This window comes from Parasteatoda tepidariorum, chromosome 3, assembly GCF_043381705.1.
Source record: "Parasteatoda tepidariorum isolate YZ-2023 chromosome 3, CAS_Ptep_4.0, whole genome shotgun sequence".
NCBI lineage: Eukaryota > Metazoa > Arthropoda > Arachnida > Araneae > Theridiidae > Parasteatoda > Parasteatoda tepidariorum.
The window spans coordinates 163,271-188,821 of record NC_092206.1 but is presented as its reverse complement, the minus strand read 5'-3'; the positions used below and the strand labels follow the sequence as shown (position 1 = coordinate 188,821).

At 31.2% G+C, this 25,551-nt stretch overlaps 2 protein-coding genes and 1 long non-coding RNA gene across 5 annotated transcripts in view; 1 reads left to right on the top strand and 2 right to left on the bottom strand.

Moving 5' to 3' along the window:
* Nucleotides 1-1,827: 1,827 nt before the first annotated feature.
* On the bottom strand, nt 1,828-7,688 carry LOC107438587 (uncharacterized). 2 transcript variants are annotated; one of them, XR_011636294.1, is made up of 3 exons: nt 7,460-7,688; nt 2,954-3,074; nt 1,828-2,083 (listed from the first exon to the last, which is right to left on the bottom strand). It is a non-coding gene; the product is annotated as an uncharacterized lncRNA (long non-coding RNA). The 2 variants fall into 2 exon arrangements; XR_006226499.2 differs by having other exon boundaries at nt 2,963-3,074.
* A 20-nt stretch (nt 7,689-7,708) lies between these two features.
* On the top strand, nt 7,709-13,827 carry LOC107438585 (Ada2a-containing complex component 2). Its single transcript, XM_016050901.3, has one exon. The coding sequence runs from the start codon at nt 8,120-8,122 to the stop codon at nt 10,169-10,171; it is 2,052 nt and encodes a 683-aa protein (XP_015906387.2). The 5' UTR covers nt 7,709-8,119; the 3' UTR covers nt 10,172-13,827.
* Nucleotides 13,828-16,050: 2,223 nt separating this feature from the next.
* The window catches only part of LOC107438588 (synaptotagmin-1), a 17,479-nt gene continuing 7,978 nt past the window's right edge, over nt 16,051-25,551 (bottom strand). Inside the window, exons 2-4 of one of the 2 annotated variants that reach the window (XM_071178158.1) lie at nt 20,070-20,184; nt 18,049-18,363; nt 16,051-16,546 (exon numbers count right to left, since the gene is read on the bottom strand). In XM_071178158.1, the coding sequence (XP_071034259.1) occupies nt 18,053-18,363; nt 20,070-20,184 (426 nt within the window). In that variant the 3' untranslated portion in view covers nt 16,051-16,546; nt 18,049-18,052. Of the gene's footprint in view, nt 16,547-17,969; nt 18,364-20,069; nt 20,185-25,551 lie in introns of those variants that run through there. The other variant, XM_016050904.3, reaches the window with a different exon arrangement.

Here is a 25,551-nt window from a genome sequence, read left to right as displayed (position 1 = left end):
AACACCGTAATTGAAGTGAGATTTTATTTCTACAAGTTTTTCGCATATATGATTATGCTTTGAGTCAATAGATAAAACAGTCCAGGATGGGAAATCTAATTGAAGTAAGACATCTTCCATATTACTAACATTAACGTCATTGATGGAATGAAGCCAATCTCAAATCAGGAATGTCACAGCATTTAGTCCATCGATTGTATTCCTCGAATGGTCCGATGTCGGTCCGATGTTGTCAACTTGTGTTTTGTTTCAGTTCCTTGTACTTATTAATAAAATAAAAAATAGCTTGATTTTTTTTAACTGGTATGGGACTGAAAAAGTATATGAAAATCACAGGAAAAAGAAAGATAAGTAACTGATGGGTTGATTTATTAAAACATGTTCGGATGATTCTTACGAAACGTCTGTATTTTTTTCGATGAATTGAGCAGAATGAAAAACAGCAGCTGTCAATCATGTGATCTCCATTGGGAGACGAAAGCTGTGTGATATGATTTTATTATTTCGTACCTAAAAGACAATAAACAAAATTGAGCGAATAAACAAAATATATAAATATTAATAAAATATTTATTATAATTTCTACTTCATTCATAATTTCTTAGAAAAACTACTAGATATACAGTCTCTGGCCAAATTATTAGGCGCACTGCAAAATTCTTTGTAAAATCTTAATTATCAGGGGATAACTATACAGTTTCAATGTTCACGCTGGTGTATCAATTAGTTAAAGGAGACGATAGATAATATAAATTTGATGATATATTATATCAATATAGAATATTTATTATATCAAGCATTATATTAGTATATTATAATAATTATATCCAATTATTAGACGTACTGTAGTTTTTTAATAATGACATGATTTGCACGATTCATTTTGAGAGTGGAGTTTGCAAAATCATATCATATGCAAAACAGTTACATATCCATCAATAACAATATATTATTGTATGATATATCAACAGCAATGTATATATTATATAATAACAATTATATAATATATCAATAGCTTAAATAACCCTTACAATTGCTCAGTCTTTAGATCTGAGATCATGGCTATTGGAACTGCCCCTAGTTATGCCCAGACAACTGATAATAATTGCATTTGGATATTGACCAATAGTATGAGTGCTATACAGTATTTCAGGAACTGGCCGGAAATATTTGATATTCCTGGCCAGGAGATTATGAAGCTTCTCTCTGAGATACGCCAGAAGACACCAATAAGCCTCCAATGAATCCCATATCCGGGTACATGGCAATGAGACAGCCGATGTGCTCGCCAAGAATGGCTGTGTTCTTTCCATGGACTGGTTGAACCATTTCCCGAGATCCACTCCCTGGAGAAACATAGTTTGCTTCCAGTGTGGCGCCGTACTCCATCCCATCAGTGGTATGCTGGCAAACGCCCTGGCCTATCATTAACATGCAGCGGCCCTCAGCCTTTCCAATCGGCCATCTTAAGTGTTTAAGGTTTCAAAATAGGGAGAAGACTTTCCAACCTTGTTCCAGCTAGTCCTGATCACCTTTTTTGTCTTGGCGCTTCTTTTAAGCAGCTGCTGGTTGATCGGGACTTTCTTGCAGATATATGGGGAACTGACACGACGGGGCCTTCTGGACCTGGTCTAGGCTTTCCTTCTTCAGGGGGATGTGTAACAGCAACAAAATTGCTTAAATAATTCATCTGTTTTACTTAATGATTTGATACAACGTTTGCAAATGTAAATAAGTTGAAACTTAAGATAAGAAAGATATTTTATAATTAAAGATTAAGGAAACGTCACCCATGTAAACTTGAGAAAAATGATAACAAAAAGTCAATAAAATCATGAACAACATTTATTATTTCAACAAATAAAATTGATATACAAGAATCAATTTAGAGAGAAAAAAGGCATACTGAAAAATAAATTAAGATATGACATTCGACGTATTTTTCTTTTTCTTCATTTGTTTATCAACAGAGTTCCAATTTACTTTGTCATTGAAATATAAATTGCCAATGAGAAACATCGAAGCAATCCCGGCAACTGCCTGAGTCAGTTTTGGAAGTAGGATAAGAGAAGAGGACATTTTTCTGAAATACAAGAAAGTTTTTAAAAAGAATGGTTTTTATTTCCTTAACACTAAAACATACCAACACTTAATCTATATCTATTTCTACCATTATGTTTCTTGATTGAATGTATGAAATATGGATGTTAGGAACGAAATAAACTAAAAAACACTTTATTATAATTAAACAAAATTGTATATTGAAAATATTTATGTTTAACAAACACAAAGAATAAGAATTTTTAATACATTGCTAGACGCTTTTTTTGCGCATACAGGGTGTTTCCCTTGTACATTTTCCGCAAACATAATTCTTCTAATTAATAATTCTTATAATTACTCTAATAATTAATATTAATTCTTCTAAGAATTTGTGCTGTCTTAATTGTTTCGACATTTTTCTGGGTAAAAACTAATAGTCAGTTAGAAATGAAGTAAAACCATCAACATGAAATATAAGCTACTTTACAAAACATTTCGTTTGTGTCACTTTTTCTAACAAAAAAATGTCAATCTAAAATGTTAGGTACTTTCTTGAAATTTGAATCCACAGTTATTCTGATTAAACTCACTACGCAACAGAAATGTGCAACTCATCGAATGTAATACATTGAACACGCATGACATCGTCATTTGTGATCGATAACTTAATAAAGCGATAAATTGTTCTCCCGGTCAAATGACCGGTTGTGGTAGAAATAGGTACATGACACGTATTATTTGAAATAAACAAAATACAAAAAAAATAAGAATAAAGAATATGAACTGTATATAACAGTTAGAAAAAGTCATGAAGTCAAATGAGCAAAAACGATTAGATGATAAGCGTATTTTCAATGCAAAAGTTCTTAAACGGTCATTTGACCGCTTCCCCTACTTGAAATAGTTATACCATAGTTACCGCCAAGAGTCCAGACGAAGGGCTAGGGGAGTTCTTACTTTAGACAAACAATAGAAATGTTGTTCAGAACAGTTACATACATGAGTTTCAAATCTACGATCAATCTTTTTCCCTAAAGAGAGATACGAAAACCTTGGAACAAACGACAACAATTTTAAATAGTATCGAAAAATATTATTTTACAGTTTAAATTAACGTAATTTAAATGTTAAGAATTTAAATAAATCTAACAAAATGTTTCGCACAAGCGTGGAAAATGACATAGAGTAATTTTAAATATATATTTTGTTTCAATGCATGGAAATACATTGAGAAAAATTATATCTTAAAAGTATAAAAAAATTACTTTCTATGTCTTGTGAAATTTTGTTTGGACATGATTTTGTAAATTTTTGTAGAGAATCACCCAGGAGAATTGATTGCAAATCGTAGTAAATGAAATAAAATTAAAATGATGTAGAATGATTGTCTAAGTATATTTTGCAACCCCCTTCCAAAAAATAATTTTGAGACCCTGTGTGTTCCTATGCGATTTTTTATGTCTGTTTTGTCCTTCTGTTTTCGCTAAATTAGAAATTAACCATGTGGCAGAATTTTTTCGAGCTATCTGCGACAAAACTCTCTAATATCTTTCTGCAAGATGCTTTTAATAAAATACAAACATATACCTTACTAATTTAAAATAACAAAAGTGACGTGTTTACAAAAAAAGCTAGATAATTTTTTTTAAAATTGAACATATAGTAATTTTTCATTCTAATATTATGGGGGATATTCTTGCATTGCGTTGGGGGGTTCCACAAATTATGTTCTTCGTACTTAGCATTCTGAAAATAATCATCACAATAAAAAATCATGAAATCCGTCATAGTACTGGCCGAAAGAAAGATTGACGAAATCACGCAAATCGGACTTCTCAAATGCATTAGAATAAATAAACTGAACACGTCAAAAAGTGTCTATCTAAATTCATGATTAAAAAAAAATTGATTTTTTTTTTTACTTTTCAAACAAAAAATCTTCCCGCAAGAACTCTGTAACGTTGTACGACAATGTCACAGTGTCCTTGCGATTCTGCCACGAGGGAAATTAACAGTTTGGTGCATAGGGGGGAATTAAAACAATGGCTAGCTAACTTTTATTGTAAACAACATGATTATAGTTAGCACTCAGCACATTCACAAACATAACATATATGAAGAAGAAAAAAATAAGGAGCTCTGCATGGCAGGCTTTCTACCGTTCGTTCACACTCTCTCACTGTTTCTGAGTTTTTTTTCAGTTTCTCGCTAGGGGGCGTTGCTAGTTCCAGTTTCTCAACAACAGTAGTTAGTTTAAGCAAAACAGGTTTTAACTAATAAAAAAAGTTAAACTAACAGTTCATTTAAGTTACAAAATCTGCCATAAAATTTTTATTTTTTTAAACATAAATATTTCAATATATCAGGTCTTTTATCTTCAAAATATTAAACGATGATTTGAAAATTTAGATCTCATTTTTTTCTATCTATTTCACCATAATTGGCTGGTTTAAAGCAATTTTTAAAGAAAAACCTGGCTTGGTTTTTTCTTATAAAGATATTGTATCACACATTTAATATTTTTATAAATTCTTCTTGTCAGACTGCAACAAAATGAAGGAAAAAAAGATAAATTTTCTTACATTATTTACAATTTTGAGTTTAATTGCTAACGGGAATAAGTGTTATTTCAAATAAATATAAATTTGCAAATTTTAAATGTTTAAGTAGAATAGAGATATGATTTCCCACAAAAATATTTGTGCTAAGCAGCATTGGTATTTCCTCTGAAAGAAACCTTTCTTTCTTTCATGACAGTAGAAACAAGCAATTAAAAATGACAATTCTTTAACAATAAATATTATAAGAATAGCTCAAACTTAAAAAAAAAAAATTTTTTATTACAGTAACAAAAAGTTTATTATGTTTACTTTTCTTAAAAAAAACTTTTTTATTAGTTTTATTGAGAATTTTAAAATCTATATATCATATTATTTAAGTATAGGGGTACACAACCAGTGGCACACGGACCACATGCGGCCAGCCAACTGTTGATATGTGGTCAGCGGGAACTTCTAAATGCAATTCCTTAAATTTGGGTTTTGTTTAAACATTATAAATTCTCTTTAATTAAAATATTTAATTCAAATTTACTACACTATAAAATATTTTTTTTGCACTTTCATTGTAAGCTTCGTTTTGGTTAAAATTTATATCCCCTCCATATATGTATATATGACAAATTAATTATTGTAAAAAATGGAAAAAAAGTTTCTTTTTAATAAAGCATCAGTTTGTTTTTTTTTAAGTTTTAAATAAATTCAAACAATTAAAAGTATTTAAATTTCTGCAAATATGTTATTAAGCTCACTGATAAAAATATTTAGTGCTTAAAACACTAATATCAATATAAAAACTATCATATTTGCTGCTAACATGACTAAATACAGGGGTCTGTCCAGGCCGAATTTACTACCGTTTAGCGGTACCTTCACAAATTCAACTTTAGGAAAAACGGTAGTTTCACAAATTCAATTTTGGAAAAACGGTAGTTTCACAAAATACTTTTTCTTAAAATTTCATTTTCGTATCCCTTAAGAAACGATAAATCCATATTTTTGTGTTGATTTCTTAATATAATTTTTAATTTTTCACAAATTACGTCTAAATTTTCACAAAATAGGTACCTGTCAGAAAAACCTAGACAGACCCCTGAAATATGCGTGTGGCCCTTCGTTAATCTAGCTGCTGTGCAAGTGGCCCTTCACTCAAAAAGGTTGTGCAACCCTAATTTAAGATTTAGTTTAAGAATTCAGACTTCAATTATTTGGCTTCAATTCAGCATATAATTGAGAACGTGTGTATTTAGTATTATTATATTAATTACATAGCTATATGATTGGTTATTTCAGCTGTATTAATAAAATTTGATTATGTTACTTAAATAGTTCCTATTGTAATTATAAAGTTAAGTATTACTATAATCTTTCACATAAAATATTGAAAAACTAGCTATTTTTCATATTACATAAAAACTGTTAAAGAAATATCAAAGTCACAAAAAATATTTTTTAAGCATTTTTTTCTAAATTTATTAGTCGTTCAGATAAATAATAATTTTGTAAATTTTCACTTTTTATAATGTATTATTAATAGAAGTGTTTATAATCATTTTGTTTTTTCTTCTTCCTTTATCCATATATAATTTGTTTAAAATCCCTTAAATTTGGTTATAACAATTTTAAAAACTGTATTTCTTTTAATTAGCATAAAATAATGTGAACTTGTGAGAGCATTATTGATTTTTTTTTCATTTATTAAATCTTAGTTTTTCTACTTTTTTAAATGTGTTTTCCTTTATTTATGATTTAATATATTTACAATTCAAATTAAAATCATTAATTAATTATTCTTTAATTTTGTCAGCAATAATTGTTAAAACAGACTTTTAAAAAATAATATATATTGCCATTTAATTTATTTAATGTTGATTTTCGGATTTCAAAATTTTATGTGTTCCTATATTTTTAATACTTAGTTTTCCCTTTCTGTAAATTTCACAATATTAAACTTAAAAATATGTCGAATTTGAAGAAAATAGAAACTTATAACATTTTTACCACTCCTTTCGAAAAATAGCTTTCAAATATATATTATAATTTTTTTTACAAAAAAAGTTTTAAATTCTGGCTTTTTTTAGTTTTCCCTATTTTAAATTTAATGATTACATTATATTTAATATTTAGTTAGTTCATAATAGCTTTCTTGCTGTTTTTCTTTAAATAATAATAATTGTAAAGATTTCTAAAATATTAACAAAATAAAAAATATATCATTATATTTGTTTTTTCCGAATATCTCAAAATAATTTTGAAATTTTGTAAAAACAACAAGTTTTTACTTTATTTTTAAGCCATAAATTTATATTAATTTTTATAGTTCTAGTGATTCATCAATTTTTACTTGAACACACTAAGCAAAACAATCTCTAAAAAAATATGGATTGAGGTAAGAAAAGAGCTGTTCAGACTAATCAAGTACCAGGGAAATAAAAATTAGTACTTTTAATTCTTTATGGTGCTTTTATAATTAAGTTTTTTAATTTTTATTAGATTTCTTCAAACGATCTTTTAAAAAGTAATCTCAGCAATTTTCTGTCGTTTGTTCGTTTCCATTTTAGCATTAAAAATAAATAATCTGCAGATTCTAAAATAATTTGTAGCTCATGCTGCGGAACTGGTGACTATTCAAGTAGTTGGTACAACATTTTTATAAAAACTATGTAGATTTTGAATTGTATCCATTATTATGACTGTAATCCAAAAAAACTAAATCCAAATTAAAATCAAAAATTATGACTAAATTTCATAACTTCTAATTCACAAAAATACTTTGTAACATATAAACCATAGGTGCAAGCGCTTTTTAGCCAGGCACTTTACGCCAGTTATTTACAACTGACGTAAAAATAACTTACGGTAATTTGATGAAACTAAATCAACAATCAACTCTTATGTGATGGGAGGATAATCTACTTTTAAATTCAGATAAAAAAAAAATAGGTTCCCTTTCTTTAACTTTGATGGAAATTGTAAACAAATTTGATTGCAGGTGATAGTTGAGTAAAGTATGACGAGCTCTGTTTCTTAGCTTATAGCTCAGTATTTCAATTTACAAGATTTTTTTTTTTTTAAGGTCGAGACTATTCAATAGCGTCATCTAGGGCCAAATTTTGACTAGTGTCTAAAAATACAAAGTTAAAAATTACCTCAAATAAAACTCAAAAACGTTTATAAAAGGAAGATTATTAACTCAGCAACAAAATTATAGCATCACCGTTCCAAACTCACTAAAAAAACTGTTTTCATTATTTTGCACAAGAAAAGTAAGCTCAAGCGTAAAAAGTAAGGCATAGCACAACATTTCCTGGCAGAAAAATGTTGTAGTTAACTAACTTCAACTTTCAACCACTCGTATTTATATTGACAGCCCGAATTTGTTGTATTTTCCCATTAAAAGCTTATAGAGATCTAAAATGTATTGTCAGATTACGTATAAGAAGTTTTAAACCGCCGTTTATTTTTGACAAAGATCGTAAATAATATTCGTTTCTTATAGATTTGATTGCGATAACATAATGGAGTCTGGAGAATCTGCACCAAAAGTATTTTGTTACTGTAAATCGGCTGCTGAAGAATATATGATAACATGTACATCTTGTCACGAACAATTTCACCTTACATGCCTAAAATCTGGTCGGCCGTCATCATTGGCTGGTGATATTTATTTTTTATTAACGTGCGAGAGATGCTCACCTGATGGGCAGGAATCTATTAAGCGAATGAAAATGCAGTGGACATTGGTCATTATGCTGGCATTGTATAACCTTCAATTAGAAAGCAGTGGGAAAGAAGGTTATTTTCGATGGCGAGAGCATATTTGTAGATATATAGATAAACATTGGTCAGTAATATTTGGTAACGAAAGGAAAAAGAGCGCCACTTGGCATGGAACAGTAGCTGGAGCTTTATCTACCGGGGGTAACAGATTTTTCACGTCTGGATTTGAAAAACTTCATGAAACTGGATGGTGGTCTCTTAATAAGCTACAAATGCCTCAGATACATGAACTTGATTCTATGGCTTTAAGCATTAAAACGAGTAGAAAGCGGAGATCTCCGGAACTCGAGCAACTACTCGTCGAGGGTACTCGTAGAAAGAAGCAAAATGTTGTAGAAGCAGCCGTCGCTCTGAAGGAAAAGAAATCGATCGTTCCAGAATCGAAACCTTCGAAGTCAAAAACTTCCGATGTTAAATGTAAGAAAAAAGATCTCAGCATTTTTCCTCCCAACCATAAACTGAAACTAGTCGTTGCCCCACCTCCTTCCCTTCAACAAAGTGAGGAAAAAATCAGCCAAAATGTACCCAAGATCGTCATCAAAAGTGAAAAATCAAGTCCGTCGTCTTCGGACTTCTGGGCAAAAGAATCGGATGCCGACCTCGACATGCCACCCGTGTCGGACACGTACGTCGTTCCGAGCGCATTCGACGTACCTGACTCTATTCTCGACAGTACGATATCGGAGATGGACGTAGCAAATCTTCCTGCCGTGAAACAAGAATGCGAAAGCGACGAAGACAGCATCCCCGACAAGACCCTCGGTACTCCGAAAAAGGTTTTTCCGGACACGAGTCGAAAGCGTACCGTCGTGACCAAAGAGGAGAGTCCTGTCAAGGAGTCCGCAGTTACCGAGTCCAAGTACAAGCTGATGAGTCCCTACGAAGAAGAGTCTCTGCTTCAAAAATTGGACAATTACCCCGTCGCACTGAGCAAAAATACCGAATTGAGACAATTGTATCGAAAACTGGCTGTGAGGAAACTGAAAAGGGAACGGAACATTCCTGTCTTCGATCTCGACGTCGAAATGCGTCTGCTGAGAGGCATGGACCCCCCGGATTACGTGAAATCCGAACCCCAAAATAAATCCGCTACCGTTTCGGTTTCCCGACCGACGACCGTTTTCGACCGTTATCGGACGAATCCTGACTATCCGTCGAATCGGACGCAAGTTTCGTTTGCGACGCGCCTGACGGGCAAAAGTACGGAAGACCAGGAAAATATTGTCAGCCCTTATTCTGGCAGGATTTTAAAGCCTTTCATTCGTCGTGACTATAAAACTAAACCGTTGAAGCTGAGGCTCCTGGAGGAAATAAGATCTCGTGCCGACAGAGGCACTCGCGCGGAATACCCCATCGATTACTGTTATGTCAGACCCGAGTTCATTCCGGCCATCAACGCACTGTGCCACACGTTCTTCTGGCCGGGGATCGACATGTCCGAGTGCCTCCAGTACCCCGACTTCAGCTGCGTGGCCGTTTATCGTAAAGTGATTATCGGTTTTGCTTTCATGGTTCCTGATGCGAAGTACAATGAGGCTTACATTACTTTTATATTCTGTCACCCAGAGTGGAGGAGGAGTGGGATTGGAAAATTCATGCTCTATCATCTCATACAAACTTGTATGGGTAAAGATATAACTCTGCACGTCTCAGCAACAAGCTCTGCTCTATTTCTATACCAGTTGTTCAGTTTTAAAATTGAAGAACTAGTTCATGATTTTTATGATAAATACCTGCCTGCAGATTCTAAGGAATGTAGACACGCACTCTTCTTGAGACTTCACTATTAGTCAGAACACAAGAATTTGTATGCTGTTTTATTTTATCCTTATGATTTTCAAACAAATTGGGTGATAAATTTTTCTTAAATGATGAATAAATTCAGGGATCTGTCTGTAGAAAATTTACTACCGTTTAGCGGCACTTTCAAGAATTCAACTTTAGGTAAAACGTAGTTTTACAAAATACTTATCAGAATCTGAAACTGTACCTCTTAAAATTTTGTAATAATAAATGGTAGGTCACATTTCAACTCTCCCTCTATAAACTTTACGGGAAATTCAAACATTATTGTAAATTCATTCCAACATACCTTTATATTTTTATGAAAGAATTTTTTCTCTCCGAGTGAGTCGAAAACGTCGTCGTGACGAAAATAGCTTCGAGTGCTACCGTTAAATGCATGTTTTTGTTAAATTATAGTTGAAATTTAACTATGGACAATGATTGTTAAATTTGGATACATTTTTTAAGCTCAAAATTTTACAATAGCAAAATTGTTTTTTAATATATGAGAAAAAATGTATGGTAAAAATATTTTCTAAATTTACCAGATATTTGTATTGATTTTTTCAAATAGTTTTAAATTGTCACAAAATAGGTACCTCTCAAAAAAATCTTGACAGACCCCTGGAATGATTGTTTTATCAAACATTGAAATACTAAAAAGAAAAGTATTGTCTAACATTTAAAAAGAAAATTAAGTTCGAAATATTTCTTTTTTTTTATTAAAATATAATGAATTTAAATTCTTATATAAAATTTTTTTTTAATTAAATAGATCTTTTTCTGTGCTCTCCTCTTCAGTTTTTAAGACACTGTATTAGATTATGACATATATTTATTTTTCTGTTGTTCATATTTCATTACTTTTCTTATATTATTTGTGTGCAAATGTCCAATGCTAATTACATGTCACCTGTTTTCATTATTCAGTTGGGTTGAGAGTTATTGTTTTAAAAGGATTAAAATTTATTGCCTGTGTAATATCTGATGTTTTTTCATGAATTATTTATTTGGTTTACCATTTGTTAATTAACATTTTAATCCTTCATTAGACTGACACCAACTCTACTGGATTTTTCCAGTTTCTACTGTTTTATTTAAAATTCTCCTGGTTTTTGTACATTTTAAAAAATTCCCTCAAATTGAGTAAGTTTCCCAACGAAATCCCTACTGAAATAGAATGTTTGTACGGGTTATTGCTTGAATATTTAAATAAGTATTACTAATACATATTGAAGTGAACCTCGTTTATAGAAGTCAGTTCAAAACCTGTTTTTTTGTTATAAAAGATGCTTATTTTTATTCAGAAATCTTTTTTTTTTTGAGTGAATTAAAAAAAGTCTTTCGACTATCTTTAATGAGCTAAATGACTTTGAATATTTAATATTAAAATTATGAGTTTGCATAATCCATAACATTTCAAGTATATTTAATATCAATCATAGCTGGAAAATATTGCAATTTTTTTTATTTGATGACTATAAAAGTTCCCTTTGTGTAAAATATTTAGTATATTATGCAACAATTATCATGAAATTTATATTATTTTGTGAAATCTACTGGATTTTTTCCTATCCATGTTGGCAGCAATGCTGACAGATTTGAATTTATTTCCGGGGTAATGAATTGTAAATACTCTTGTTATTTTGATTTTTTTTCCTTCCATTTTTCCATTATAATTTCAAAATGAAACAACTCATTTGTATTGCAAATATTTAGATTCAATTAAGAAAGAATAAAATGTGTTTTTAAAACCTTTTATTTTTCAATTCAGATTAATCCTATCTGAGAACTAATTCAAACCATTTTAAAAGTATAGCGAAGTAAGCTAAAAAAATAAAAATCTTCATAAAATTATAAATTTATTCAATGGCTAGAGAGTTATCTAATGTTCATTCAAATTTTTAATGCTGCTTTAATTGAAAAAATACAGTTGAATTTGATAGTTAATTCAGGAAGGTGGAACATTAAAATGACCAAAAATTTGGGACAGAATTGGCAAGTTTTAAGACAGAATGGATTAATCTGCAATTTGAACCGTCCTGTCCAAAACCCTTTTTTTCAAAACTGTCTAAAACCCTTTTACTCAAATTATGTCAAGATTTTTAAAAAATATTATGAGAAATAAAACGTTAAATTTTTAACAAGAACATATATGAGGACAATTTTTTGTTTTATTTAAGAAGTTTATTATTATTTTTAATATTGCATTATTTATCCTTATGCAAGAAACATAATTTATTAGTATTAAAAGCCCATTTATTCATATTTAAAGGATAAGGTATTCACTTTTGTTGTTCAATGAATTTTGGAGCTTCAAAAGTTATAAATCTTTTCCTATTATATTATTTTCCTTTAATAAGTTAAAGCAAATTGTATAAAAAGTATCAAACCAGGGTTGTGGTTTTGGACGTCCTAAACTGGTTTTGGATAGAACACGTGGGTTTTACTGCCCTAAACTGACTATAACTATCTTAAAGTGTCCAAAACCTTGAACTTTGGTGAAAGGTAAAAATTCTATGTGTGTAACCATTGTACACCATATAATAATTGCATGTATCAATAAATATTTGATATTTTTTATACAATTTGCTTTAACTTATTAAAGGAAAATAATATAATATAATAGGAAAAGGTATATAATTTTTGAAGCTCTACAATTCATTGAACGACAAAAGTGAATACCTTACTCTTTAAATATAAATATGCTTTTAATACTGATAAATTATGTTTTTGCATAAGGATAAATAATGAAATATTAAAAAATAATAATTTTTTTTTAAAAAAATACTAAATTTGTTTAAAAAAAATTAACTTTTTATTTTTTACAATATTTTTTTTAAAAAATGTTATAATTTCTGCATCACGGGATAATAAAAAAGATATCTATTTAAAAAAATGATTGCTTTTAAATATTAGTTTAAATTGGAATTACGAAATAAGTGAAAAATGTATTGACAGTTTTGAAGGGCATAACATCAGTTTCAGTTACTGACACTGGTGATGTCTTACCACTATGCTAGAGGAATTGAACATGAATGAAATAAAAGTATTCTTGAATAGTACTATGGATAAATAAACCTGTTTATGACTAACCAAGCACTTAGTCCTTAATAGCTTAACCTGTATGACAAATTTCAGTTATGTGCTATTGAATGTTAAGAGGACTGATTAAACTTCCTTTGTTTAATGTTTAAATTGAAGAGTCAAATAATATTAATAAAACATTATAATTTAAAAATATTCTCTAGTAGATTTAATTATCAATATATTATTAGTTCTATGTTTATTTTACCTTTTTAATATTGTTCAGATAAAATTGTGACATAATTTGAGTAAAAGGGCTTTGGACAGGACGGTTTAAACCGTGGATTAATCCATTCTGTCCTAAACCTTGCGAACCCTGTATCAAACATTTATTAATGTATGTAATTATTATGTGCACAATGGTTACACATGTAGAATTTTTACCTTTTGCCAATGTTTAAGGTTTTTGACAGTCAGTTTAGGACATTAAAACTCACGTGTCCTGTACAAAATCCTGATTATGAAGCATTGGTTTTGGTGGATCAGATAATTGAAACTCATCTGAATTTTCTAAAACTATATAAATGTGTAATATTTTTGTTAACCAGTGTGTCAATAAACCAAAACATAGTTATCTCTCTTGAATAAATATTTCATAGCATTAATGATGGATCTGTCATTCTCGTTGATTGTAAATTTTACGAGACTTCGACTATCTTTGTAGCTTCCCTTTTTTTTACCTTGAGAATTTGTGCTATGGTATAATTGATGCACATGGTGCTTTTAAAAAGTACTTAAAGGTGCTTTTTTCATTGAGTGGTTTTAAAAATTGCTTAATTTTCCCTTTTCGAAATGGAGATATTTTTCTTTACCGTGTCGTTTTTCGCCACATATTATGCAAAGCGAGCTATTGTTCTATTCAACATTTTCCCAATTCATTCGACCACAATCCATTTTGGCGTACCGTAGGTTCAAAGCATATGCACGCGCCAATCTTTTCACACGTTTGATGAAATACTTGTGAGTCCGTATGCGCATCTTTTCAATTGGGTTCGATGAGATTATTGCACTCTGGTGTGCAACTCTTCTGCATTTTGCAAAATATTCTCCAATTTCAGGCTTCATTTTCCACCCTCTGATATTATACCGAAAAATCTCTCAATCATTTTATAATGGTTAATATAATCAGGGAAAGAGTTCTTTGTCAGAAACTAGGTATTTTATCATAATCACGTAAAGTCTTTGAAAATTATTTTGCATTTTGTTAATGTATATAGTGCTTAAAAATATTTTTTGAGTGCTTAAAAGGTGCTTATTTTTTTTGTTGAAAGATTTGGCTACGCACCCTACTGCAGAGAAGGTATTTTTCTTCGGATCCGCAGAAGTTGATCTGTGGGACCATCCACAAATTGTACTAGGTGATTGAAATGTCTTAATCATTCCACCCGATCCGTTGTTTCAGAATTTTAGGACATTTTAATATTTTAAAGGATAAAAACTTATTAAATTTTTCGATCGAGAAATTCTGTTATGGTGTAATGGGGATCATATACTATTTTTTGAAACGGACAATTTTTTAAAATCTCTTATGATGGAGATTAGTAATTTTAAAAAATTCAAATTGATATCATTGTATAATTTATTCAAAACTGAATAAACATCAATAATATACATTTCAATAATAATTTATTTAAATAATTATTTATTTAAGGAGAAGACTGCACGAATTTGAAAAAGCTTGGTAGCCAGTAAAAGTATTAATACCTCCTACATTTCTAGGTTCAAATTTAAATTTTATTGAATATATCCATTCATAAAAAGCCAAATACTTAAATTTGAAATGCTTATTACAAATGAATGAAATACTTATGAGAACATAATAAAATCTTATGAAATTTTTTTTAACAAAATTTCAAAAGTATGTTTTTACTGTTNGACGCCACTTGTTTAAAGATTCGAAATAAACACTATGGAAATTTATAAAATGAAAACGCTTTAATTGCGATATTTACAATAATTTTGGAAGCCTAATTACAAAATCGAATAACATATCTAAATCAAAATACACAACTATTATAGAGTTGAGTTGTAGGCTGCTGATACTTTAACAAGTATTGTTTGGTTCTTTCATGATTTATAAAAATTTCTATGTATTTCTTTCAAACAAATTTATCATCCTCCGTCGAGGATAAAAGCAAATTTTAAAAAAAAAGTATATAATTAATTATAATGCAGATGCCATGTTGTTTTGGTATGTACAAAATATAAAATAAAGGTGTTCTTACGACATAAATAAAAATGTTTATTATGCTTTGATAAAAGTGACCAATTATAAACCTAAACTCTTTGAGATACACATAATTTAGTTTAATTCCATGAAAGTTGATGTACCCCATAGCTATTTCGATATTTCTTTTCAAAAAGGAAACAAATTATTATTACAAAATTTTGACGAATCATTAGCGTGATCAATCATATCAAAAGTGAAACTTTTTCAATTGGGTTATTTGTCACACGAAACTAAAAAATGATTTATTTAGCGTTTTAATTTTATAAAGTGCTGACCGCTCTGTGTAGGGGGCAGGGAACTGTCCTTGCATCAGAAAGGTTCGAATCCCAGGCAAGGCATGGATGTTCTTTCCTTCTCTGTCCTCACTGAGGGAGCAACGTTGGCCCACCTAATTGGGTGCCCCTGCAAGAGAGGCCAACAAAATCGCCCTGTATATGCCTCAATTGACGGATGTTAACACAGGTGGGCATTGGAAAAAATTTTTTATAGAGTTTACTAGATTTTTGATTTCATCATAAAACTTATTTGAAAAACTAGTTGTTATGTTGCCTTTTTTATATATATAAAAATAATAATAATAATAAAATAATTAGAAGAGAAAATTTCAGATAAACTATTTTTTTTATCTAAGCGTGAGTTTGTTAATGGATTTGAATAAGTTGTGTTAAGGTATTCTCTTTAAATCTGAGTAGGTAGCAATTTTTCATAATTTCGCGAGGACTCAGGGGATAGAGAGTTCCAATGAGGTGAACCGGTTCGAGTCCCACCGATGGCTGGTCGGTGTGAATCTGCACCCGGCTTGCACCGACCACAGTGCTGACGTGAAATATCCTCAGTGGTACACGGATCATGGGTTAGAGTCCCTTTACCGTCAGGCTAACTGTGGGAACTTCTCGTGCTCTTCCTCTCCATGTAGCGCAGATGCTGGTTCGTTCCATCAAAAAGTCCTCCACGAAGGCATAATTTCTCCCAATACTTGATCCAGGAGTTCCCTTGTCTTCTGGATTGGGTTCAAAATGACAAGGTATACGGCGTTGAACATGAGCAGTCGTAAACTGTTCAACTACGGTTATAAAATAAAATAAAGTAATTTTAATAGATAATTTCTTACTTTTTAAAATTAATAAATATTTTTAGATATTTATTAATTTTAAAATATTCATTTTTGCTATTCTTTTTCATCTATATTTAGTCATCATGTTTATTTTTCGAAATCATAAGTTTAATAATGCAATAAATTAAGTATAATTTGTTACATTCTTAATGTCATTAAAAAAAAGATTCTTTAAAAGGAATTAAAATCTATCTAAAGTCCGCAAAATGTTGTAGCAAATTTATATCTGTTTTTGTTAAGTGAATTATATTTTTTTGAATTTTATTCTGCAATGATTTTTTCCTTTCTTTTCATGATAATCCAACAATCTTAAATGAGAAGCAGATAATTCCCCCCGGCGGAGCTAGAGCAAATATTTAAATTTAATTCTATCGAATGTGTGCCAGAATAAGATGAAATTTTTGCTCATATCCATAATTGTTCTAATTGCACATGGTTTTTATCTTTCTTGGGGCTATTCTATATTTTCAAAAACGAATCGATATAAATGTTATGATCTCCTCGCTTTCTTTTATTTTACTTTTTTTTTGTTACTTTTGATATCAAGTCAAGCGTGAGCTAATAAAACGATGATCTCGAGAGAGATACATTTTTCAGCAACATTGAATAAATAATCATTATATGAAGCAAAAGAATTGTAAAAAAGGCAATAAAAATGACACCAACTTTCAAACAGATTAGAATTTCGAGTTCAGTGAATTTTCATTTGATTCGAATGTTGCTCTTTCAGCACGTTACGTTTCAGCGGGCAAATCAACAAACATAGTTTTTTTTCTCTTTCTTTTAAATCAAAGTTTAACACTTGATCAAGCTAATAATCGAATCTTAAATGTTTGTATTTATATCTACACACTGTTGTAGTTTCAAATTCCTAAGTCTTATAAATTTTGCTTAGTAAATCGAAATTAACGCAAGGCAAAAAAAATTGTATTTCAATAAACTTTTTGGAACTTAAAAACTCGTATTAAATTTGTAAAAAGAAACTTGTAGAGCAGCTCGCATGGTTCCCTGTAAGCTAAGCAGTTAATAACTCTTCATCGAATGTTAAATTTCTTTATAATTCGAGTACATTTTTCTACACACCTTCGTAATTTCAAATAATCCACCTTGATATCCAAAATCCACCTTGTCCTGAAATTTTAATGGACAATGCAATTGGATCCTATCGCTAGTGTGACGTCATCATGGATCTAAGTGACCCTTTTAAATAAATGACAATACTTTTAAAAAAAAAAGCATTCAAAATAATTTTTAACCCTTTGAGGATGAAAGGTTTGAAACTGTAATATTTTTGCTTTAATGAAAACATTTTCGTGACAATGGAAGGAAATTCTGACGCAAGGTTACTTTCTGGGTAGTTATTTTACAAGGATTCAAAAAAATACATATATTTATTGAAATGAGAATACATTAAAAGGAGAAATGCTTTTATACAAAGAAGGACCACCCACCGAGTCATGTACTCAAAAGGTGCCATTGAGCGCAGGTGCTTTTAGGACTCATTAGCATGTCCTGCCAATGTTGTAACCCTTGATCATTTAAACAGTTTGCTCCTACTTGTGTTCTTCCAATTATTCTCCTGCTACCTAGTCCCGATGTCTTTTGACAAAGAATGACCAGAAAATCTACTTCCCCCAGAGATGATGATGGAACGTGAATATCGAAACTACTATTGAATTCGACTTGAGGAGTTTTCGGTCTCACTGGAGTTTTCTTGGTGCGAACCAATTTCCTTCGAACATAGAGTGTCACCTTGGCAAACACACCTGAAAACAAAATCGTTTTAACACTATATACACACCAACACTTTTATGTTTCTTGATTGAATGTTTGTAAGGAAATAAACTAAGAAAACTTTATTAAAATTGAGGAAAAATCCAGTTCAAAAGATCTAGTTCATCCTTGTCTAAGTTAAACCTTCTGCGGGATGGGTTTAAACCAAGCAGACGAGTTTTAAACCTCGGTCTTCTTTTATAATCGAAGCACGTCTCGCTGTCGTGGATGTTTTGTTCTGTATTGTTTTATCAGTTTTAAATTATAAATACATTCATATAATTGAGAAATCAATCTGTAATTTTGAATAGTGAACATAGTGTGTTTTTTCTGTATCTTTTAAAGTGTTCATAAAATTTTATGAAAGAGTGCACCTTTTGGATCTCCGAGATTTGTTCTGAATTGGCAGTACACTATTCTGTCATTTTTGTTCTCTTGAAAATGAACATTGAGATAATTAAATATCACACTTGCTGAATTGGGGCTTTCTTTTTGAGTGTCTATTATATTCAACCACTCGAGAGTTAGACCTCTTCGGAATAATAAAATGCAAGGGATACGAAATTACAAATTTAAGGATTGATGAAGTAAGATATTTTTTTTTTTTAATTTATAAAATCATGAATCTTTCCATAGACCTATTAATGTTCTTAATGAAGTGCTATTGTTAATAAAAAAAGTATTGGATTCTTTACAAGTAGACAATAAATATTACTATTTACTTCATTTGATAGTTTCAAACCATGGCCACGGTTTTATTCTTTTTTTTTCAGTGAAATGTGACCACCAAGGTACATATTCCTCGGTACCATTATCCGTCTCCCTGTATATACAGAATGTTTCGCTTTAAGATGTATTTTTTTTATGTACTTTTCAAAAATAAAAAGTGGTTAGTCGCAAATTAACCTTTTGACATACGAAGACGTCTGGGAGAGGTCATTTGTTTCTTATGTCAAAACAATAATTGACGTGTCTCAGATGTCTTCCACACAGAAATGCCAACTTGCTCCGGACAGCAAATAAATATTTTAAAGTGGTAGTTTATCAATTGCGATTCTTGGTTTAATAAATTCAATTTCGTAAATTTTTTTTCCACCTCTATTTCTAAATAATTCGTCACTTTGTAGTAGTTATGTCATGCTATACCTTTTAAAAAGCGAGCAAAAATAGTCAAATATTTGCAAAATTTAATTTGCAGTTAATTACCGTTTTTTTTTAAAAAATTATTTTGGCATGTCCGGAGCATTTGGCATCTTTGTCAACATTCCGTTGCGAGTTGTTGTTTACAGTGCAATCAAAGATCATTTCTATATCAAGAAATGATATGTCAAAGGGGGCCTGGTTGGTAGGGCACTGGGCCTATGTTCAAGAGTTCTTGGGTTCGATCCTCGCTGGCCGAAGACTCCCTGTGTAGTAAATGGTGACTGATGTACGTTAAATCTGTCACAAAGTCTTCCACAACACATCTGTCGATCCTTTGTCTTCTGGTTGAGAATGAGATGGCTACGAAACTGAACATTAGTGGTCGAATATAAAATAAAAATGACATGTCAAGGTGTTAATATGGGAGAAAAAAAGAAAATTCGAAATCAGCAGAGTTTCTGGTTCAATTCCTGTGAGGGGGCGATATAAGGCAGCAACCTCAAGTGTGTTATAATAAGGAAGGTGATGAGAGAGAGTAACAAAAGAAATATCTCACATGTATCTTTTCCTCCATCTTGTCTCATGTTGAGTCCTCTTGCTTTCAGTATGGTTAGGGTTAGGTTAGGCGCATCATAGCATAACGAAAACAGCAATTCTCCAACACCAGAATGCTATTGAGGGGGGTGGAAATAAATGATCAATTATAAGACATCTTAATGAGTAGCAAAACTTTTCTTTCAATTTTCTTGGGAATACACGATGAAACACATAACACGTAATATTAAAAAAAAATGTAATGAATTAATAGTTGAAAAAACTGTATTAATATCAAGTGTATCATCATCCACTACAAGTTTAACAAAAATTGTGTTTGAACTTGAACGCATGAATAAAAAGTATTTTATGAACATTTGAACAAGATATATAAATATATACGAGGGTTGTAAATTAAATAGTGGCAACTTAACCTTAAAACTCACAGAAGGGCGGGCATGCGCAAATTGGATATGGGAGCGGTGAGGTGACGCTGTTGTCGATGTGTAGAGTGCAAAAAACAGTCGATTTGCTTAGAAGGGTAGTTGTTGCGTGGCGTTAAAGTGAGGAGTTTCGTTTCCATCGCTCTAAAGCATGTTGTGAAAAGGCTTAATGACGAAAAAAGACGAGATGCTTGAATCCATCGTGCTACTGTCCTATATGGTAAAGCATTTGCTCCAAAGGCTTCCACTAATCCTCGATAGCATTCTGTTGCATTTTTGCCACGGGCTACCTCGATTTTAAGCCACGACAGCTGATCACTTTTTGAGAACATGCTTTAGAGCGATGGAAACGAAACTCCTCACTTTAACGCCCCGCAACAACTACCCTTCTAAGCAAATCGACTGTTTTTTGCACTCTACACATCGACAACAGCGCCACCTCACCGCTCCCATATCCAATTTGAGCAAGCCCGCGCTTCTGTGAGTTTCAAGGTTAAGTTGCCACTATTTAATTTACAACCCTCGTATAAATCCCTACTATTAAAGTGAGAACTATAATAGTAGGAATTGAAGAAGAAAGGGGCTTTTGGTATCACAGACAACTATAAAAGTATAAATTGGGTGACCACACGTGCTACCATGTTCTTTAATGAATGTATCTGACACCACGAATATAAAATAATTAAATGTGCGCCATAAACTAGTTTTTTGTTCAAATTAGTAAGAAATGATCACTGATGTTATTTTTGAAATGGGTGAGAAACTACAATGACTAACCCATCAGAAAGTTCGTTTTTCACTCATCCCTATTCAATGAATGAATTAATATTTGAAAAATAAAACTGTCAAGTCTATCATCCACTACAAGTTCAAATAAAATGTGTGTTGAATAAAAAGTATGATTGAAAATTTGAATAGGGTGAACTAATAGTAGGATTTTGAAGAAGAAATCTTTTTCATTCATAAAGAGAGTCCAATTACTTATCAAGTTTCTCTAAATAAAAAAGTTGGCAATCGTTTATTCAAAGTAAAAGAAAATTATAAAATATTCCGATTGTATTTTTCCTTATTTTTAGAGAAAAATTAAGTAAATATTATTGAAATATAAGGTGCATTGTGCGAAGCAATCTAGCTAAGGGTTCTGTAGCAATAATTTTTATTATGATAATTAGCATTATCCAACCTAAAATAAAGTCTTAACATTATTCTGACCCTAAGAAAGGCATTTATTCTTCGAAAATGGCTCAGGGGATAGGGCCTTCCAATGTGGCGAACCGGGGTTCGATCCCAGAGATGGCTGGTCGATATGAATTTCGCATCCAGCAGAGTCCCATTGCCGTCAGGCTAACCGTGGGAGGATCTCGTGGTCTTTCTCTCCATGAAACGCACATGCGGGTTAGTTCCATCCAAAAGTCCTCCACGAAGGCAAATTTCTCCCAAAACTTGATCCAGGAGTTCCCTTGTCTTCTGGATTGGGTTCAAAAAGACAAGTTTACGGAGTTGAACATGAGTGGTCGTAAACGCAAAAATTGGGTCAGCTGTTCAACGACGGTTATGAATTTTTTAAAAAAAGATTCCGAAGATCTATTTGACAACGAAAAAGCAACAAGATTTAATAATCCGATCCTCTTAAATAAAATTTGTCTATTCTTGTTCATATTACACAAAACCGTCGTGAATATTTTTTTTCTTTTTTTGGAAAAAAAAAATTCTCGGTTTTATAAAGACGTTATTTTTTGAATTATTTATTATAAATTCTTTAAAAGTTGAAGAAATGAAAAGGGTTTTCTTTAAAGCCATAGTTTTGTACACAGTTTACACATATTATTTTTTAAACATAGTTTCTTCGTGTACTATACCCATTAAATAAAAATAAAAAACTAGCAGAGTAAAAAAGTGTCACCAAGATGTAGTCATTTTAAGAAAGACATTATACAGCCACTGAATCTATTTATACAGACTTGTTCTACATCTAGTTTCCTATCTGTATATCGCTATCTAGAAGAGACATTTTTGTTAATATTTTCAGGTCCTTTCCCAACGTGCATTCATTTGTTTGACCTCCATGACTGTTACCCCATTTCCTCTGACCTTAGCATCATTTTAAGAGTACAACCTGCATATCTTTCACCAGACATCTGCAATCTTTCGTTTCGAAACACTTTCATTTCCACGCAGAAGATAATGAGTGTCGGGAACAAATAAAGAATTCTATTTCATTAAATTATAATACAGTCAAACTACACTATAGTGAATTTTCAAGGGACCGAAATGTCGTTTCACTATATCCGTGTTCCGCAAACAATTTTAACAAATGGTTCCCTCCTCTTTTATGACGCATTATTTAAATAAATGAGCAATAAAATGAAATACAAAAATGACTGAGAAATAATACGTAGTAAAAAAAAAATGTATTCACTTTTGTTTTTTATGACTGTTCACAAGCTGATGAACAATTCTCATCATTAGATATGGAAACATGTCCCGACTCTCCGATAATTTTTCCTGAATTTATATTATTCCGCTTTTTAAAACCAGCCATTCGAGCACATCTTTTATGCTCTCGAATGGCCACTATAATCTCACTATAGTTCACCACTAGAGTCTCCACTATAGACCGCTTAGCAAATTCATCGGCTGCTTTGACTCGAGGCATTTGTCCAGAAGATTGCGGGCTTCTTTGAATCCTGAACCTATTCAATAATGACAACAAACAAGAAAGCTACATTCCATGCTGTAGATGGTTTTAAAAATCGGTATATGTATTTATTTTGAGGTAGAAAACTCAAAATTATTACCCCAAAAAATAAAGAAAGAAAGAAAAAAATAAATGAGTGGAAGACTTCTATAGCGAACTTTTCGTTCACTCCATCCGGGAGTTCACTATAGCGGGGTTACAGAATTTGGATGGAAAAGGGGGTCCAATTTCAAGCACTTAAATGACCATCATTATTAAAAACAAAAGATCCATTTATTTAAGGGGATAGTTGTATCCACTACTGAATACAGATCTAATGTGTGTCTTTAGAGACCTTGTTTAGTGTTAGTGGCAGAGAAGCGAAAATCATTATTGTAAATTTAACTTTTGTGAATTATTTTTTAACTAAATTTTTAGGATGTATTGCATCATTTTGTTTTCATATGTGTTTAATAAAGCTTTCTCAAAAAGCTGTTCCCAGGAATCACGGAACCCTTACGTTTTATAAATAGCCCTTTCTAAGATTTAAATTTTTCACTTAATAGTTACAGGTACTCTGGCCATATCACTATAAAGATTCTATGTAAAATCTTAATTACTCAGGTGAAAAAGCTTTATTGTTTTTAAGCTGACTGTTTTGCACTTGTTTACGTTCCTGTATCCATGGGTTAAATGAGACGATAGAAAATATAAATTCTACGATTGATTTAATTGGACAATTTGTTATATGAATATTGAATATTTATTCTATCACACATTATAATTATACGCACTGTAGTTTTTTAATAATCAACCTTTCATCTCTTCAGTGGGTCGATAAATGAGTACCAAGCATGCTTGAGAACTTAACACCGGGGGTTTCGTGTTCGGCTGACCACCTAACCGGAACATCTGTTCCTGCACCCCAGAGCCCAAGGTCAAGAAAACTGAGAGGGGCACAGTAGGCCCTCTATGGGCGCCACTGAATGTAGTTTAGTTGCATAATAATATTAACCAATTGATGCAGGGGCGTAAACAAATGGTTTCATTCGAGTAAACCAAAACAGCTGTATAATAATAATAATTACATGGAATCTTAAAAATATGGCCACCAGGGACTGCCGCGATTTATACGTAAATAAATAATCACTTTTTATCAAGAATCATTTTTAGGTTAAATTACTTAAAAATGACTAAAAAATTAAAACACACATTTTTAAATAAGGTTTTCAGTTATGGTATTGCAAGCAGTATTTTGTATAGTCTATGCTGAATTGAACCTGGTATTCTGTAGTTTATAAATTAACATTAAACAACGAACTATAAACGAATAAAATTGATAAAAAATTCTATATTTTTATTCACGCGTGATTTTTATCATTGCTTCGATTTAGTTATTATTATTTATTTATATTACATTTTTTTTTTGTTCTGTCTGGAAGCTTATGAGAAATCTTAAATCCTGTTTGCAAAGACGGAGTAAAAATGAAAGACGGACAGACATGTAATAAAAATGTATTGCGACAGCGTATTGTGTAGATCTCTACAAACAATAAACTTATAAAAATCAGAAAATGTCACATAAACGCCGACGACAATCATTTTATGGTCTTTTTTTTTTATGTAAATGAGAGCTAGCTACGGTTAGTATAGAACTAATGTCTTTGAATTCAGAACAGAGTTTAGGTAAAGGCATTGGATTGTGGGATTTTATATACTATAAAAGTGCAGATAAACCGTTGCTCATGATAAAGCTGAATTTTAGTTCGTCAGTGTATTAAATCATGAAAAAAAAAAGAAATATATTTATGAACATAATACTAACTGAAATATGAAGCATTAAAAGAATTTATCCCTACTCTTGCACAGTCTCTGGTCAAATTATTAGATCTTAATTATACTCTATACAGCTGTATTGTTTTGACGCGACCGGATTTGCAGACGATATATGATTTATATTCGGTGATTGAATAAGCTATTCGCAATCGCAACGCTCGAGTACGCCCTCTAGCGGTAGCCTGTAAATATCAGACATTAATTTATCACGTTTTCATTTAGTTCCATCAAAATCATTGGCAGAGTCAGAAGGCATTTTCTTAGCAGCAAATAAAAATCAAAATTTCCCTACGGAAAAGCCGAAGAACTTGAAAAAAATCTCCAGAATATTGAGATATCTTTCAGACCGAGAACACGCCGAACATTTGAAGAAAAATTTCTCAATAATTTTTAATTTCTATTATCAACAAACTTGCAACTGATAACTTCCGATTTCGGATACTGTTACAGATGTGTGTATTAAGGTAAAATGCATTTCTTCTGTCTTCAATTCATTACGAATTAAAGTGAAGTCAACATTGCTTTCGTCATTCCAGTGAATAAATATG

Coding starts and splice junctions, on each gene's coding strand:
- LOC107438585 (XM_016050901.3), top strand. CDS start 8,120: ATGGAGTCTGGAGAATCTGCACCAAAAGTATTTTGTTACTGTAAATCG.